Source organism: Trachemys scripta, chromosome 1 (assembly GCF_013100865.1).
Source record: "Trachemys scripta elegans isolate TJP31775 chromosome 1, CAS_Tse_1.0, whole genome shotgun sequence".
Classification (NCBI taxonomy): Eukaryota; Metazoa; Chordata; order Testudines; family Emydidae; genus Trachemys; species Trachemys scripta.
The window spans coordinates 331,544,725-331,560,937 of record NC_048298.1 but is presented as its reverse complement, the minus strand read 5'-3'; the positions used below and the strand labels follow the sequence as shown (position 1 = coordinate 331,560,937).

At 47.0% G+C, this 16,213-nt stretch overlaps 1 protein-coding gene across 2 annotated transcripts in view; it reads left to right on the top strand.

Annotated features, from left to right (window-relative positions):
- Positions 1-16,213, top strand: part of MYO7A (myosin VIIA) — a 106,456-nt gene that overhangs the window by 18,338 nt on the left and 71,905 nt on the right. For both annotated transcript variants that reach the window (XM_034759124.1, XM_034759123.1), the window contains 10 exons: positions 833-954; positions 3,209-3,351; positions 3,458-3,571; positions 4,857-5,010; positions 6,964-7,040; positions 7,885-8,004; positions 9,664-9,806; positions 10,132-10,342; positions 11,063-11,198; positions 13,798-13,904. In XM_034759124.1, coding sequence (XP_034615015.1) covers positions 833-954; positions 3,209-3,351; positions 3,458-3,571; positions 4,857-5,010; positions 6,964-7,040; positions 7,885-8,004; positions 9,664-9,806; positions 10,132-10,342; positions 11,063-11,198; positions 13,798-13,904 — 1,327 coding nt within the window. The remainder of the gene's footprint in view (positions 1-832; positions 955-3,208; positions 3,352-3,457; positions 3,572-4,856; positions 5,011-6,963; positions 7,041-7,884; positions 8,005-9,663; positions 9,807-10,131; positions 10,343-11,062; positions 11,199-13,797; positions 13,905-16,213) is intronic.

The following is a 16,213-nucleotide window of genomic DNA, read 5'->3' as shown; positions in this document are numbered from 1 at the left end:
CTGATCCAAACTGATTCCTCTGTCGTCTTGATGTTTACACTCTCAGAAGGCTATAATGCTGGACTGAATTTGCTTATCGATAAGGCTATAATTCTGTCACGGAGGTCATGAGTTCCCTGACTTTCTGGGATGTCTTCTGGGGCAGGGCTGGAGCAGCTGTCAGTCCAGGGGCCGCCGGAGCAGGGGCTGCCGGAGCAGGGACCACCAGAACAGCTGACCGGCAGCCAGCCCAGCCCTGGGGCCGCCGGAGCAGCAGCTGGGGTTGGGTCAGCCCCTGCCACAGGAGCAGCAACGGGGCTGGAGCCAGCTGCAAGCCTCAGCAGCGCTCTCTTTGCCTCTGCTGAGGAACAGGTCAGAGGCTTCTATGAATTTTTGTTTACTGTCCCTGACTTTTACTAAAAATACCTGTGATGGAATCATAGCCTTACTTATCGACGGTGTTCAAACTGGGCATGGGCCTGACCCCAACCTTAAGATACAGGCCCCATCGAATTTTGGGTGGCGCTCCTAATCCAAAATCAAATTGGGATCCTAAGCCTGCAGTGGATTCCTATCCCCATGATAGGCCATACAAAATCCCCAGAACCAAATATGAATTACTTTGGGAGTGTTCTATGGCCTGTATTAGACAGGAGGTCATCGTGGTCCCCTCTGGTCTTGGAATCTGTGAATACCTGTAAATTTAGGGTGTTTGAAATCCAAATGTAGAGTCCACCTGTACTAGAAACACATGCCTCAAGATTTCCAGCTTGTTTGTTTGAATGCAGAGCCAGGGCCCTGGCAGTGGGGAGACAGGGCATTTACTCACGTGCATTCCTTTCAACTTGTACAGTGGCGAGTCTGGTGCAGGGAAGACGGAGAGCACTAAACTGATCCTGCAGTTCCTGGCTGCTATCAGCGGGCAGCATTCCTGGATTGAGCAGCAGGTGCTGGAGGCAAACCCCATTTTAGAAGGTGAGCCTTGAAAAGACGGTGGGTGGAGGGAAACACTTTTGCTAAAATTAAACTGCATTCCCATCTACAGCAAGAGCCAGAATTGCATGAGCTCAACACCCGCCACTGGGATCAGACTTTTAAAAGAGCTCAACCCTAGAGCTGGTCAGAAAATAGATTTTCCATCTTGTGAAAAAAAAAAAAAAAGATTTCAACATTTTTCTCCTCCTCAGTTGGAACAAAATGCCAAAACTCTGAAATTTTTACTAACTGAAATTCCATGACAATGTCATTTCAGGTCAATCAAAACATTTTGTTTTGATAAATTCACAGCTTTTCGTTTTGATTTCAACCCTTTTTTCTTTTAAAAAAATGTTCATATAAAAATATATAATAAATATATAAAATAAATAAACATCTAAACAAAAAGCAGTTTAGAAACAGAAAATCAAAAGGGTCAACATTTTCGAAATGTTGTTTTTTCCAAAAAATTTTCCTAAATGAAATATAGTCAAAATGTGTACAGTTTTGAAAAAAAAATAAAGGGGGTTATCTGTGTGCTGCTTCTGGTGCAGAAATGGGCACTGTGTGCTCTTCTTAACATCTGTCACCATCATGACGTAGACACTCTGCTCAGCGAACAGCTGTGAAGGTTTTGCTTGGTAACGATTCCGTACAGCACCTTCCATTGGTTTCGCTCCCTGGTTAACACGAGCCTGCGTTTAATTTGATCAACGCCTCAGAACCAAATGCTTTGTAGCAGAAAAAACAATCATAGCAATCCCACCTTGTGCTTTGATCAGTTTTGAACACTTTAAGCTGCTTGTACAGTAACAGCTTTCTGGTTCTAGAAAGCTGCTGTGGAATGAATGTGGAGAGCCAGAATTCTGAATGAGGCAGGAGAAAAAAACAAACGAGTTCAAGGAAGATTCAGGACATAAGGAAGGCCACATTGTCAGCCCCGTATTTACATAGGTGAGCAGGGACTCCCATGAATAGTCTGGCACTACTTTTGTGAGTTGACTGCTCACTGCCATGAATACGGACTCACAATCTTGCCCAGGCATCATTGAGAACATTGGGCAAGATTCCAATGTCCTTACTCAATAGTACTTTACTTCAAAAGGAGTCAATAGGAGTTCGTTACTAAACTAGAGCAAGGGTCCCAGAATCTGGCCCGCTGTTACTGAGATTCTAAAACGCTGCCAGGTGCCCTGCCAACAGTGCTAGGCACCCTGGTGGACAGGCATATAACAAGATCAACGGCTTATTTCAGTGGGGAACAGACTTGATCGAATGAAGTAATAAGACTTAGAGGGGAGTTTTGTCTGTCTAGGAGATTCAGCATTGGGCCTTTAATTTGTGGGTTAAACTAATTATCTTTCCGAAGTTACAGTAGAGGCTTGAAGCTGTTAAAAAAAGAGCATTATTGTAACGGCCTACCCAGGACTGAACTTGATGGAATGCCTGTGGAGTTACCCTTGTTAGACTAAGTGGTGGAGCTCTGTGCTAACCTCCCACTCGAACGTGACATATGACAAATTATTTTAATAGGTGCTCTATTTATGGGGATATCTGTAGCCAAAATTCAGAAAAAGCCTTTTTTTCATGGTTGTAGAAATAAAACAGACATTGAGGTCAGTGTGATTTTCCATTTGGGTTTCTATGTATATAGATCTTGCTGTGATCTGGAGGGTGCATTTTGTTTGCAGCCTATATTCCTTAAATTAATATCTGAATTAATTAATCTCTCTAATGTGCTGATTTGTATTGTTTGTTGAACACGGGCTCCCTCTGGTGGTTGGTGTAGCAGCTGAACACGTCCATGGATGACCCACCATTCCTTTCTGTCCCACAGGCCAAATCGTAGTCTCATGTTCTTATCCTCCTCCACCTCACCGCTTGCAGTCTCCCCCTTTTGACCCTTATCCCACTAAAGTCTATCCAAGATGCTGCTGCCAAAATAATCTCTCTCACCCGTCACTTAGCTCAGATCACCCCCCTTGTCTTGAGCTGATAAATGTCTCTTCCTTCACACTGTCTCCTATGCAACCCCCTTCTGGGAGGAGTTCTCCATAAACATCCCCATTTTCTCTGCCCTGGGTTGGATTGGGATTTATGACCCACAGATGAAAGGCTGTGCAACCTGGTACCAATCCCCTGAGCCATCCTTGCTCCATGTTGTGTCTTGTTTTTGTTGCCCTAGACCAAACAGATTCCTTCCTGAGTCTGGGTACAGATCTCACCTCTGCCGTATTGTGTTGCTTATTCGCAGCTTTTGGAAACGCGAAGACAATTCGTAATGACAACTCCAGCCGATTTGGTAAATACATCGACATCCATTTCAACAAGAGGGGAGCCATCGAAGGGGCAAAGATTGAGCAGTACCTGCTGGAGAAATCTCGAGTCTGCAGACAGGTGAGGCAGTTGAGAAAAGGCAGGGCTGTGGATTGGACTTTCCTTTCTTTGGCTATCAGCAGGCTTATCCTCCTAGCAGAACTGATTCCTTCCTCTTCTGCTCCAGGCCCAGGATGAGCGGAATTACCATGTATTTTACTGTATGCTGAAAGGAATGACACCAGAACAGAAAAAGAAGCTGGGTCTTGGGAAAGCCACTGATTATAACTACCTCGCTATGGTAAGAACAGCAGAGCAAGATCTTGGGGAGCACTGCTTGGGCCTTGTGACTTTTCCTGATTATCTCTGTATATAAGGGAGTTACAAGCAGAGCTGCGAGAAATGTTCCCTAACCTGAAACTGTGTAGGACCCACATGGGAGCTTTGAGATTTGTTGCAGACTTGAGATCCAGCCTAGAGGTCTGTGGTAGCTCTTTGCTCCTACAGGAGTGAGCCCCACAGCCTTAGATTAGCCGCTGAAGGCGTCCTGTCTCCTGCACATCGGGGCGTCTCTACTTCCATTTCTCCTGAGGAGTGGGACGGTTGAGGTGCTGTTTTTAGGTATGCTCAGCCCAGACCATTTAACGTTGATTTGGAAATGAGGGCCGAGACCTTCAATGTGACGTGATGTTCTAGCATGAGTGGAGACCAGGGCTGATGAGCATGCAGTGATCCAAGTTCTGAGGAGGTGTACTGCTGCAGTCTGCACTAGCTGGAGATTTCTCAGGGCTGTGCTTTCAAGCCCAAGTAGATTTCACCGCCATAACCCAAGTGGGAGGTGGCAAAGGCCTGTATAATCAAGTTATCATCAACATGGGTGAACAGTTGGAGATGGTGGAAAGTGTTCCTTGCAGCCCAGCATCAGTGAGGAGTCCAGAAGGGGAGGACTCCTGTACTGCAGTCTGTCTTGACCATTTGTGGCCAAGTGTCCCAGACTTCTGGCATGTTTTCTTCTGTCACTATCTTGCTAGGGTTTAACATTGGTCAGCTCTTCTCCATCCATGGAGGGAGGGATAGCTCAGTGGTTTGAGCATTGGCCTGCTAAACCCAGGCTTGTGAGCTCAATCCTTGAGGGGGCCATTTAGGGATCTGGGGCAAAAATCTGCCATGGGATTGCTCCTGCTTTGAGCAGGGGGTTAGACTAGATGATCTTCTGAAGTCCCTTCCTACCCTGATATTCTATGATTCATATGCTGATCTCAGTCAGACACAGGGATAGATGGATGGCAGTGGTGTCATTGCAGGTCTGTTTGGACAATACTTTTGTAGAATACTTACAGTAGGGCCAACTCCAGAAGTCCATAGTCAGCTTTCATTCATTCATTGCTTAGAAAATGCCCATGGACTTCAGTGGAAACTTAGCTGAGTGAGAACTGAGGATTTACCTCATAATACGAGATTTCTTTTTCAATTGACTTTAGTGGGGAAAATGCTAGGGCCCAGTATACAATATGGCTACAGATTTCTGTACCTATGCGGCTTCCTGCATGCACTGCACACACTGTGTCACTGCCCTTCCTTCCCAGGGTAACTGCACTATCTGTGATGGCAGAGACGACAGTAAGGAGTATGCAAACATTCGCTCTGCAATGAAAGTCCTGATGTTCACCGACACTGAGAACTGGGAGATCTCAAAGCTTCTGGCAGCCATATTGCATATGGGGAATTTGCGGTATGAAGGTAAGTGGAAAATTGTTGCATATTTATTTATTTTAAATGCTGAACTAACTCGGATGCTGATACATTGTCCAGGTGCCACAGCCAGTGAGATAACCAAAATACCTAGCTCTTGTCTAGTATTTTTCACCTGTTGCTCTCAAAGTGCATTACAAAGGAGGTCAGTAGCATTATCCCTGTTTTACAGATGGGGAAACTGAGGCACAGGGAGGGGAAGTGACTTGCCCAAGGTCACCCAGCAGGTCAGTGTCAGAGCCAGGAAGAGAACCCAGATCTCCTCACTCCCAGGCTAGTGCCCTGCCCACTAGCCCACACTGCCTAAAGACAGAGTCTCTGCCCAAAGAGCTTGCCGCTGGAATTGAATGTGTACCTTGAATTTCATACATACTGAGCTCCCCAAATTGTGCTTGACGTAAGTGGGAGCAGCAAGTGTTCAGCACCTCTGAAAATCAACCTGGAGCAGTCTGTCTAGCTACCTACCCCAGGAACATCTGTGGTCCTTAATATAATGGTATCTGACCACCTTACAATCTCTAATCAGGGGTATCAAACTCATTCCATATGGCTGGCCTGATCCGATACCCTACCATTTGGCATGGGCCACATTCAGCAGAAGTGATTCAAATAGAATTGGATGAATATAAACCATGTTGGCAATTGCTTTCATTTATTGTATGCCCCTCCAGTGCCCCTTAAATGCTACCATGTGGTTCTAAACCTGTATGTGAGGTCCTGCTGGATTGCCATGCCGGAGTCTGGACTATGAGCATGTAATTTGTAGATTGCACCCCAGTGTGTTGTGCTCTATCTCCCCCAGGTGGAACCTGCTGGCACGCACTAAATGTTCCTTAGTGTCCTGTTTGAAACAGGACTACATCAATGCACACTAGCAGGGTCTACACGGGGCAGTTAGAGTGGAGCATGCTGGTGCACTCTACAAATCACACCCCTGTTGTGAGGACTCTGGAGTTGCATAGACAAGCCCACAGATCCCTGGAGAGTCGGCGGGCCGGATGAAACTGTTCGTTTGGCTGGATCTGGCCTATGGGTCGTACGTTTGACACTCTGACCTAGTGTATTGATCCTCAGAACCCCCTCTGAGGCAGAGCAGTGCTGTTATCCCATTTGCCACATGAAAGTCTCGCTGTGCCTCAGTCCAAGGGGAACACTTTCAAAAATGCCTCTGTCTTATTTTCAGAAGTGACTTAGGCACTTAGGAGCCAAAGCCCCGCTGACAGTCAATGGGATTTACTCACTGAAGTGCCTAAATCACTTTTGACAATGAGATTTAGGCTCCTAAATCAGTTAGGCATTGGGAGTTTGAGCCCCGCCACTACACCTAAATACCTTTAAAATCTGGGCCTAAGTGACTTGCCCTAGGGCCAATAGGAAGTCTGTGTCAGAGCAGGGATTTTAACTAAGCCCAAGACTAATGTGCTGACTATCAGACCATCTTTCCTCTCCTTTTTTAAGGCCCTGTTGTGCCTGGCTAGCATGTGGGTGTGACAGGGGTGGTGCCTTTCCCCTACCCTGAGCCACTTTCTTAAGGGTCAGGCACTTCTGAAGCCCCCCCCCCCATCTCTTTTGGGCAGTGGGGAGGAGGCGGGATCATGGTCTTGCCTCCCTCTGCATGGGCACCATGGAATGGGACCATTGCAGCTTAGGAAATGAGCCTCACCCCAGAAGGGCGAAGGGATGTAGCAGCAAGGTCCTGCATCGGGAGCTACAAGAGGAGTTTGGCCTCCTCACCCCGAGGGATGGTGCAGCTTGTCACCGTCCCCAGCTGAGCCATACGTTACAAGCTTCTGATCTAATCCGTCCTTTGAGACTGACTGTGGGTGTACGGTGCGCGTGGCAGTCAGAAGGGGTCAGGGAGCGCTCTGTAACCTAGATGAAAAGAGACTGACCACACAGGCAGCTTCTGCACATGTCTTCTCTGTGACTTTCCCCATGCAGCACGGATGTACGATAACCTGGATGCCTGCGAGGTTGTTCGCTCTGCGTCGTTAATCACTGCGGCTTCGTTACTGGAGGTCAGTTGCTCTTCTGTCATATTACCTTGTTTGTTTCTTCCTGGGATTGCTTATTCCTTATATTATGATAGTGCCCAGAGACCCTGGTCTAATCAGGACTCATTGTGTAGGGTGCTGTGCGAACAGAAGTAGAAGCAGTTTCTGCTCATGAAGGACGTAGAGAGCCTAATTGCCATTTGTGATCCAGCTGCTTTACCCTATTCTGGCAGCATAAAGTGGGTGTACACTGATTGAAACCTCTGTCTGGGGAGAACCCCAGGCATAAGGAGGTTCCCCTGGTGACATATACTTGCTGGAATGGCCCACACCTTTTGTAGCTCCAACCACTGGGCTCCTAGAGTGCGATGCATAGGTTAGAGCAGCCCTGAGGCTGCTCTCATTTACATCAAGGGTTGGGCATGCCCCTGGCAAGATTGAGACTACAGGGTGTTGTAAAGTTACTCAGGTGTATAAGTATTTGCAGGATCAGACCTATAAACCCCAGGAAACGTGGTTTTGTTGTTCTAGGTTCTCTCATCACATTCCAGTTACACCTTGCACTAATGTGCAGTAGCACTTCACAGGTTAAAAGGGCTTTACAAACATGGACTAATCCATCCCTGCAAAAGCCTCTGTGGTATAAATGAGTGGATGTTAGCCCCCGGCTGTGGCTGGGTAAACCAAGGCAGAAAAGTTGAGTGAGTCACCCAAGGGAGTGACTGTGGAGGTAGTCAGTGTCTGAGCTGAGACTGGAACTCAGGAGTTCTTCGCTCCCAGCCCTGCAGTCAGACCAGTAGACCACGTCTTTCCAAAGAGCTGTCTGTGTTCTGTATCAATCAGCTGTATGTTGTTGTTCCATGCTCAGGTGGACCCTCAGGATGTGATGAACTGCCTTACTAGCCGCACAATAATCACGAGAGGAGAGACCGTCTCCACCCCGCTCAGCATGGAGCAGGCGCTGGATGTGAGGGACGCTTTTGTCAAGGTAACGCACAACGTGCGCTCGTTCTGGTGTTTTCTTTTAAAAACGTACACCCGCCCGTTTTCAAACTGATTTAGACTCTCCATCACTAGGAAGTTATTGATCTCAATCGGGGCATCATTCGCTGGGTGGGGTTCTCTGGTCTGTGTTATGCAGGAGGTCGGATTAGATCTAATGGCCCAGTCTGGCCTTGCCATCTATGGCTCCGTGTTAGTGCCAGTTATGGGGAGCACATAGAGGGCTATGTCGTGAGCTGAGATGGGCCTAAGCCAGAACCTCTGGTTTCAAACTGGACCTGAGCCCATCTGGACTCAAACAGCATCCAAATGTAGCTCTTGGGGTCTGTCTTTAATGGGTTGAACCAGTACTATGAGTCTGAGCTCTTCTGAACTTCAAGGAAGTGCAACAGCCCCAAACCCAAGGCCAGATCCTTAGCGGGTGTAAAACAGAGTGGCTCCAGTGCCATCAGTCGTCCCCAGAACTGAATGTTATGCTTCAGGCTTATCTGTAGCAGTAAGTTAAAGAAAGACAGACAGCACAGAAATACTATGCTGTGAGGAGGTCTGTGTAGGTGTTACAGTAGCATCAGAAAGGACACAGCCCACGTGGATTTGGGGGCAATGAAGCCTTGTGTTATGGTGTGAAGGAGGTATGCTGTTTGCATGACAGCATAGGGTGTACCACACAAACAGTGCCCTGATCCTCGAAGGCAAGCGCAGACCTACCCTGCCCCCTAGCTCCTGGCTCAGGTACAGCAGGTCAGTTCCTTGGATTGCCTGACTGGTGTGCAGTGAGGATGCCCCCAAACCTGCAAAGTTCAGATCTGTCTCCACGTCCACATGGGAACTTCCTCCAGGTTTGTGGGGATTTGGATCTGAGGTTTTAGATCAGGCCCATCGCTATGAGCTAAGATCAAGTGTAAGTAGTCTCTTGGCCTATCCAAGGCCGTGATCAAGCGTCTTGATGTTTTTGGTCTTTTGGCCTCAAGATGAAAACCTTGTCTGTGTCTCTTGGACCTTGAAGTACAAATATTATCTAAGTTCTATCTTGGATTATGTGACACAAAGTAATGCCGCTTTGATGCCTGCAGTCCCAGGAACGCTGAGGCAGCACCAGTTAACGCTGGCTGGCTGCTGCGGTGCCATTTAAGGAAGCAGGGCCTTACTGAGGGAGGACTGTCTTTATTTACATAGCAATGTCGCATCTCTACTGATCTGCATGTGGTGGATAGTAGTGCAGGAGGATGGTTTAGAAGTGCCATCAGCCTGTGATAAATGGCTATTTCAACATTTGATCTCAGATAGAAATTGCATCTTGCAACGCAGACTAGAGATGGACCTGTAGCACACAGTTTGCACCCAGAGCCAAGCCCACCGAAGTCTGGGTGTATTCAGATCGGGGGGTTTGCACTGGGCTGTCTTTAATATAAACCTACAAGCTGCATGTTCCTGGCCTGCAAACTGGGCACTTGCAGCTTTTAGCCCCCTGTTCTGTGTTAAATGGCTGCCACTCTGAAGCAATCACCTGGCTGTGGAATGCGTCCTTTGGGGGAAAGTCCGGTTTGTGGGGCTTGTACTGGAGAGGGGATGTCACCACAGGTGTCAGGCCAGCAGGGTGAACCACAGCCATGTCTCACCGAGCTCCGTCTCTTTGATGATTCAGGGAATCTACGGGCGGCTTTTCGTGTGGATTGTGGAGAAGATCAATGCTGCCATTTACAGGCCTCCCTCCCATGAACTACAGAGTGTCAGGAGGTCCATTGGTCTTCTCGATATCTTCGGCTTTGAGAACTTCACTGTGAACAGGTACAAATCCTGAGACGGCATTGCAGAACCCTGTCTCCAGCTGCCTGCAGTTAAATCACCTTAGTGTGAACTCTCACCAGATCTCACAGGCTAAGCAGGGGTAGGCTGGATGGGAGACCTCCAAAGGTAACATGTATGGTGCTAGGGTCTCAGCAGCTGGTGCTCTTCCTTTTGAGTTAATACTCAGCCAGCGTCAGTCTCACTGAGTGGCCTAAAGTGCTTGTGAGAATCCCCTAGAGGATAGGAAGCGAAGGGAGGAACAGCTAGGGGGAAATCAGGGGCATACAGTGAATCTAATCTGGTTTTGCCAACCTCATCTCCCCAGTTTCGAGCAGCTCTGCATCAACTTTGCAAATGAGAACCTGCAGCAGTTCTTCGTGCGCCATGTCTTCAAGCTGGAGCAGGAGGAGTACAACCTGGAGAACATTAACTGGCAGCACATAGAGTTCACCGACAACCAGGATGCCTTGGACATGATCGCCATCAAACCCATGAACATCATATCACTCATTGACGAGGAGAGTAAGTTCCCCAAGGTATGTTTGGGGCCAACCATTCATCCTAGTCACTCCACCAGTGTCACTTTTCTGTGTGTTGTTAAATTCACTGAGTTTTACTATTTCAAAATTACGACACAAGTTTCATGCGAACCAATTGTAGCCAATGGGCTGATATGTTGTCATCTGTGTGTTCAGTATTACCATTGTGCGATTGGTCACTTCAGTCACATGGTATTGTTTCTCTTTCCTGCTTGCATGACTGCAACTTTAATAAAAAGTGGGGAAGCCATCCTATATATAGCACTATATCATATATCTACCAAGTGCATTTGTGACAGCTGCCTTCTTGGTTGACACACCAGAGACGGAACCAGAGCTAAAAGCACAGCTTCGGAGAAAGAGCCGACCCTATCTGGGTGGGGCTGTAACAGACTCTGTGGATCAAGCACAGAGGGTTTTAGGTTCCATATTTGTTGCCTTTACTGATGTCTCAAGTTTTCTTTCAGCATTTGTCACTGTTGCAAACAAACTCGTATTTATGGTGGTGAGAGTGTACGTACAACAGCCTTGTTAGGGAAGGGTGTGGTCAGATTGAGACAACAGTTTTTATTTTAAATTACTCGTCTCACGTTTTCTCCCCGTGCATCTCTTGTTGAAACAAACTCTTATCCCACTGCCCTAATGAAAAAGGAACACACTGATTATTTGAGAACTATTTTAATGGGACAAACATTGGCCTTTTTCTTACTTATGCAGGGTACAGATACCACAATGCTGCACAAGCTGAATTCCCAGCACAAGCTAAACACCAACTACATCCCACCGAAGAATAACCATGAAACCCAGTTTGGCATTAACCACTTTGCTGGTGTTGTCTACTATGAAACCAAAGGTATCTGTGATTGTGGGCTGGCTTTAGGGAGCTGCTTGGTTAGGGTGGGGGAGAGAGACAGGGTGGGTTTCCATTGTAGAACCCTCAGCTCTGTAGATGCCATTTGTTATGACAAGGGAGCACTGAGAAGGGAGTATCCTGGAAATATTAATGATTTGTGCTGTCATTCCTGCCCGGTTTGTTTCCCGTTAATTCCTTTCTTTGTGTGTGGGTCTGTGTTTAAAATGCCAGGCAAAGACCGATTTCGGGCACCTTCTGGGATTGGAAGAAAAGAACTTTGGCCAGCATTTCCACCCTTATTGCGGAAAGTTAAGCATCTAAACGCCGCGCAGTGAGAATGATCATTTCTCTTTCCTCCTCTCCATCTAGGCTTTTTTGCAGGGCAGGGTCTGCAGGTGTCTGTCCAGTGCCTAGCACCAGGGTGACCTGATCCCACTTGTAGGCCCTACTGCAATACAAATAAATAAATAAAAATAAATTGGAGAGTAATTAGTGTGGCTACCCCTTACACCAAACCCTCCGGGTGCCAGCAGCGTGCGTGGTGTACCGCAACTCAGAGGCAAGCACTGTAAGTGCTTCAGCAGCTAGGGGCTATGTAGGCACTAGCCTTGGTGGGTCCCAGTAACCACTCAGACATGGCTAAGGGAACGGGCTGGCAGGAAAGGGGAAGGTTGCAGATACCCTAGGTACAGAGGCTAAAACAATAACAATTCAAGGACAGCACCAGCAGTAAATGTGTGGGTCCCTGGGGCAGTCCACTTGAGGGTCAGGGCTCTGCGGGCCTAGTGCCTTGGATGCCCTCTCCTGTCCAGTCTCTATTCCAGCAAACAGGAGCTCGCAGGTTCCCAGGCCAGGCTCAGTTAGCGTCTCTCACTGGGGGCCCCATTGTGCTGACTCTCTGCCCAGCTGTTGCTGCTTCCCCATAAGTCCCACTCGGACCTACACCCAGCTCTGATGTCTGGCACTCACAGCCTGTTCCACACACGGCTCTGTGCGCAACTCCTGGGGCTTCTCTCCAGCTCCCTGCTGCCATGCGGCTCCCACTCACAAACAGAGCCCAGCCACCTTCTGGTTCAGCACCTTTCCCCTTACCAGGCATGGGGAAAAGAAAGTGTAGAGGGAAGGGGGCTAATGGGAGTCACAGAGGCTTCAGTTGCTTTCAGAAAAAACAAAAATTTAAAGTATTTTTTTAAAGAACTAAAATCCATAAAAGTAACCTCTTCCTTCTGACCATAGCTGAGGTCGGGTTTGAGGGCCAGGAGTTCCAACGTTTTTGCTAAAGCGTTTCAGAGTAGGCCCATTTGTACAGCGGGGGGACGGAGTGAGTAGCAGTAGCGTATACGGCTAGAAGTGTGCTTCTTGACTGACCACTTTGGGCTGGATTTTCAAAACGTCCTGTGTGATGCAGGGCTTTTGTGCTCTGTTATTTGTTCATGCGAATGACACAGTTACAGGCCTGAACCCAATTTGCCCATTAATGCCAACGCGAGTGGCTGAGGTGTATGGAAATTGTCGTTTGCACGTGGAGATAAATGCCCTGAGCGTACAAAGGATGTGTTCTTAACCCAGGTTAGCTAACCCCCGTTAACCAACACGGGTTAAAATAGCAGTGAAGACACAGTAACTCTGCTCTGAACTCGGGTTATAGCTGAGTCTGGGGTTGAATTTGAGCTGCTAACCTGAGTGAAATGCCAGGTTGCCATGTCTTTGCTGCTATTTTAACCCCAGTTAAAGGGCTTGAGTGAAGAACACACCTTTTTTTTTGCAGTGTTGACATACCCGAAGTTATGCATGCACAAGGAATCTCATAGTCTCTTCAACTCAGCCTCACACCATGTCTGCCCCTCCTCCTTCCTCCTCTCCCTCTTCTTCCCTGATCTGTCCCCCTCACCTCTCTCTCTTCTAAAGTCTTTCCATTTAGCTGATCCCTCCCTAACTAAACCCACCCGAAAACCCAGTTATAGCACTAACATAGTTTGCCACCATCACATCTTCACTGTCCACTCCTCTGTGTGTGCCTAGCACAATGGGACCGCATCCTCGGCTGGCCCTAAGCAACACCATAATCATGATTATAATTAATAATAACGAAGGGAAGCTGAGGGTCAAATTTTCATTGGCACTTCATGATCCTTAAGGGCCCGATCCAAAGCTTGTTGAAGTCAAGAGAAAGACTCTCATTGATTCATTGACAGAACAAGGAGCAATGGTCTCAAGTTGCAGTGGGGAGGTCTAGGTTGGATATTAGGAAACACTTTTTCACTAGGAGGGTGGTGAAGCACTGGAATGGGTTACCTAGCGAGGTGGTGCAATCTCCATCCTTAGAGGTTTTTAAGGCCCAGCTTGACAAAGTCCTGGCTGGGATGATTTAGTTGGGGATTGGTCCTGCTTTGAGCAGGAGATTGGACTAGATGATCTCCTGATGTCTTTCCAACCCTAATCTTCTATGATTCTATGACTCCAACAGGCTTTGGATCAAGCCGTAAGTGTCTGCAATACGATCAGGCTGCAAAGTGACTGAACAGCTGTCTGCAGGACATACTTTAGCTCATGTTTCACACTGCCACCTAACACACATGTTGCTCCTTTGTTCCTGTAGGGTTTTTGGAGAAAAACAGGGACACGCTTCATGGAGACATCATTCAGCTGGTCCATTCCTCGAAAAACAAATTTATCAAGCAAATCTTCCAAGCGGACGTGGCTATGGTAACACGCCTAGGAAGATACTTAATTGTCCAGTCTCATGTGGTGGGGATTCCTGGGTGGAGAGGGAGAATTTGCAAGGAAACCTACGGAGGTGATACTATGTGTGCATACTCCAAACCTGTTTTTGTAATGGATTAACGCAGTATTAGCATGCGGTCCTAGATACATTCACTCTAGTAGTCCCAGCTCAGCAGAACTGTTCATAAAATATTGTTATCTAGCTCATCACCTAGATAAAGCAGCAATTGGCATAATAGGTATTAATTATTTTATTTTGTTCTACAAATATGAAAGATCTATAGATAGCTAATGCTGCATAGCAGACCAGATAGCCAAAACCAAAACCAAATCTCTGCTCTGAACGTTAAAGTCTTAGGTCACAGACAGGTCCATAACAGTTACCATCCAGAGCAGCAGTGAAATGACACCATAGCTAGATATTAAGCCAAGGAAGCACTGGAGGAGGGGCTGGTGAGAATTGTGGGTCTCCAAACAATGGAAGCGGAGAGACAAGTTACCGCATCTGCTTTTCTTAAAGGTGAAGTATAAAGCTTACATCCCCAGAACATGGCCTATGGAGAGCATATAATGTATTCACTCCATACAAACCACAGTGCTAATGGGTTGGTTGTTAAGATTGTGAGGGGAAGCTCTGAAGAGTGGGAACTTCCTCATGTGGAGGTTGAAGACACAACCTTAACTCCTGTTAGTATGCATCACTACAACACGGGCTTTACTTATGGGATCATAGACTATGTCTCAAACAATACTATGTGAGATACTCAGCTTGCTCAAGAAAAAATGTATCTACAATCCCCAGAGACTTTACTGGGAGCTCAACAACCCTGCGTCCCAAAGTAAAGGAAAAACTGCTTTTTATGATTATTATTGGCTTTTGATATGTAAAATGTACAGCCCTTGTCATCGGACGTCTACACGTGTATTCCTTGTGGGCAAATCCTGGGGACAGCAGAAGATTTAGGGTTAACATTTTCAAGAGCAACTAAGGACCAGATTTTTAAAGGACCAAAATTTAGGCGCCAAATGATGCAGATAGGTGCCTAGTGGGGATTTTCAACAGCGCCTAGGTGCCTAACTCCCATTGGTTTCAATGGATTTTAGGTGTCTAGGCCCTTCTGAAAATCCCACTAGGTGCCTAGCTGCATCTTTAGACACCTAAACAGATTAGATGCCTAACTCCAGTTGATCTCTATGGGAATTAGGTGCTTAAGAAGTTTAGGCACTTTTAAAGATCTCCCTGTAAGTGCCTAGGTCACTTTTGAAAATGGAATTGAGGCTCCTAAGTCATCTAGGCAGTTCTGAAGGATTTGCCCTTAGCCCTTACAACTCAGTTCTGTTCCCACTGAAAGCAACAGCAAAGCTCCCATAGACTTCCGGGGAGCAGCATCAAGAATATAGGCCCCGATTCAGTTAGGTGCTGAAGTAAATGGCTGACTTTCAGCACACGATTAGCCCGATAGACCTCAATGAGATGACTCGTGTACTTAAAGCAACACACATGCTTAAGTACCTTGCTGTGTTTTCCTTTCTTATTTTTGTTCGTTTTTTTTTTTTTTAAATCCTCCTCAAAAGCTCGGCAGTTCACCTTGGAGATGATTCTTGTTTGTTGGGGGTGGGGAGGCAGCATGAATTTAAACTTTCGTAATCCATAGGATCAATAAAACAGGTCCTTTCGGGCTTGCACGGCTGGCCAGACTTCTCCAGTGACACATTTAGCTGGCTGTCACCCCCTAAATTCCAGCCCGCACTCTTCAGCAAATTCTAAACAAAGTACTGGTGATCCATTTCAGCAGAGTTGAGCTGAGTGCACAAGCTTGGCGTTGTCTCAAATGTAAGAACAGAGAACTTTTAGAGCATCACATTTTCTTTCTTGAAATAACCCCTTCTTGGGTAGTTTTAGCTTTCTGTGGTGGTGGTAACTTTCCTCTGAATCTGTCCGTGGTATCAGTCTCTGCTCTCTGGTATTTTAATGATCACCGCTTTTGGAGTAAGGGTATGCCTGCACTGCAAATTAAGGTGTAATGGTAGCACAGGTTGGCAGACCTGCACTAGCATTAATATGGCCAGCGGGAGCAAAAATAATGTAGACATGGGGTATGGGCTTCCGTGGAGGCTAGAATAGAAGCCTACCAGATACCCTGGGTACGTGCTCAGGGTGCTAGTCTGGGCCAAGGTTCTCTGCTATTGTTACCCATGCTAATGAGATCAGAGCAAGCACAGTTATGCCCAGCTGAGCTCCAATTGCACCTTAATTTGTGATGTAGACATACTCTACGAGATTTGAAAAC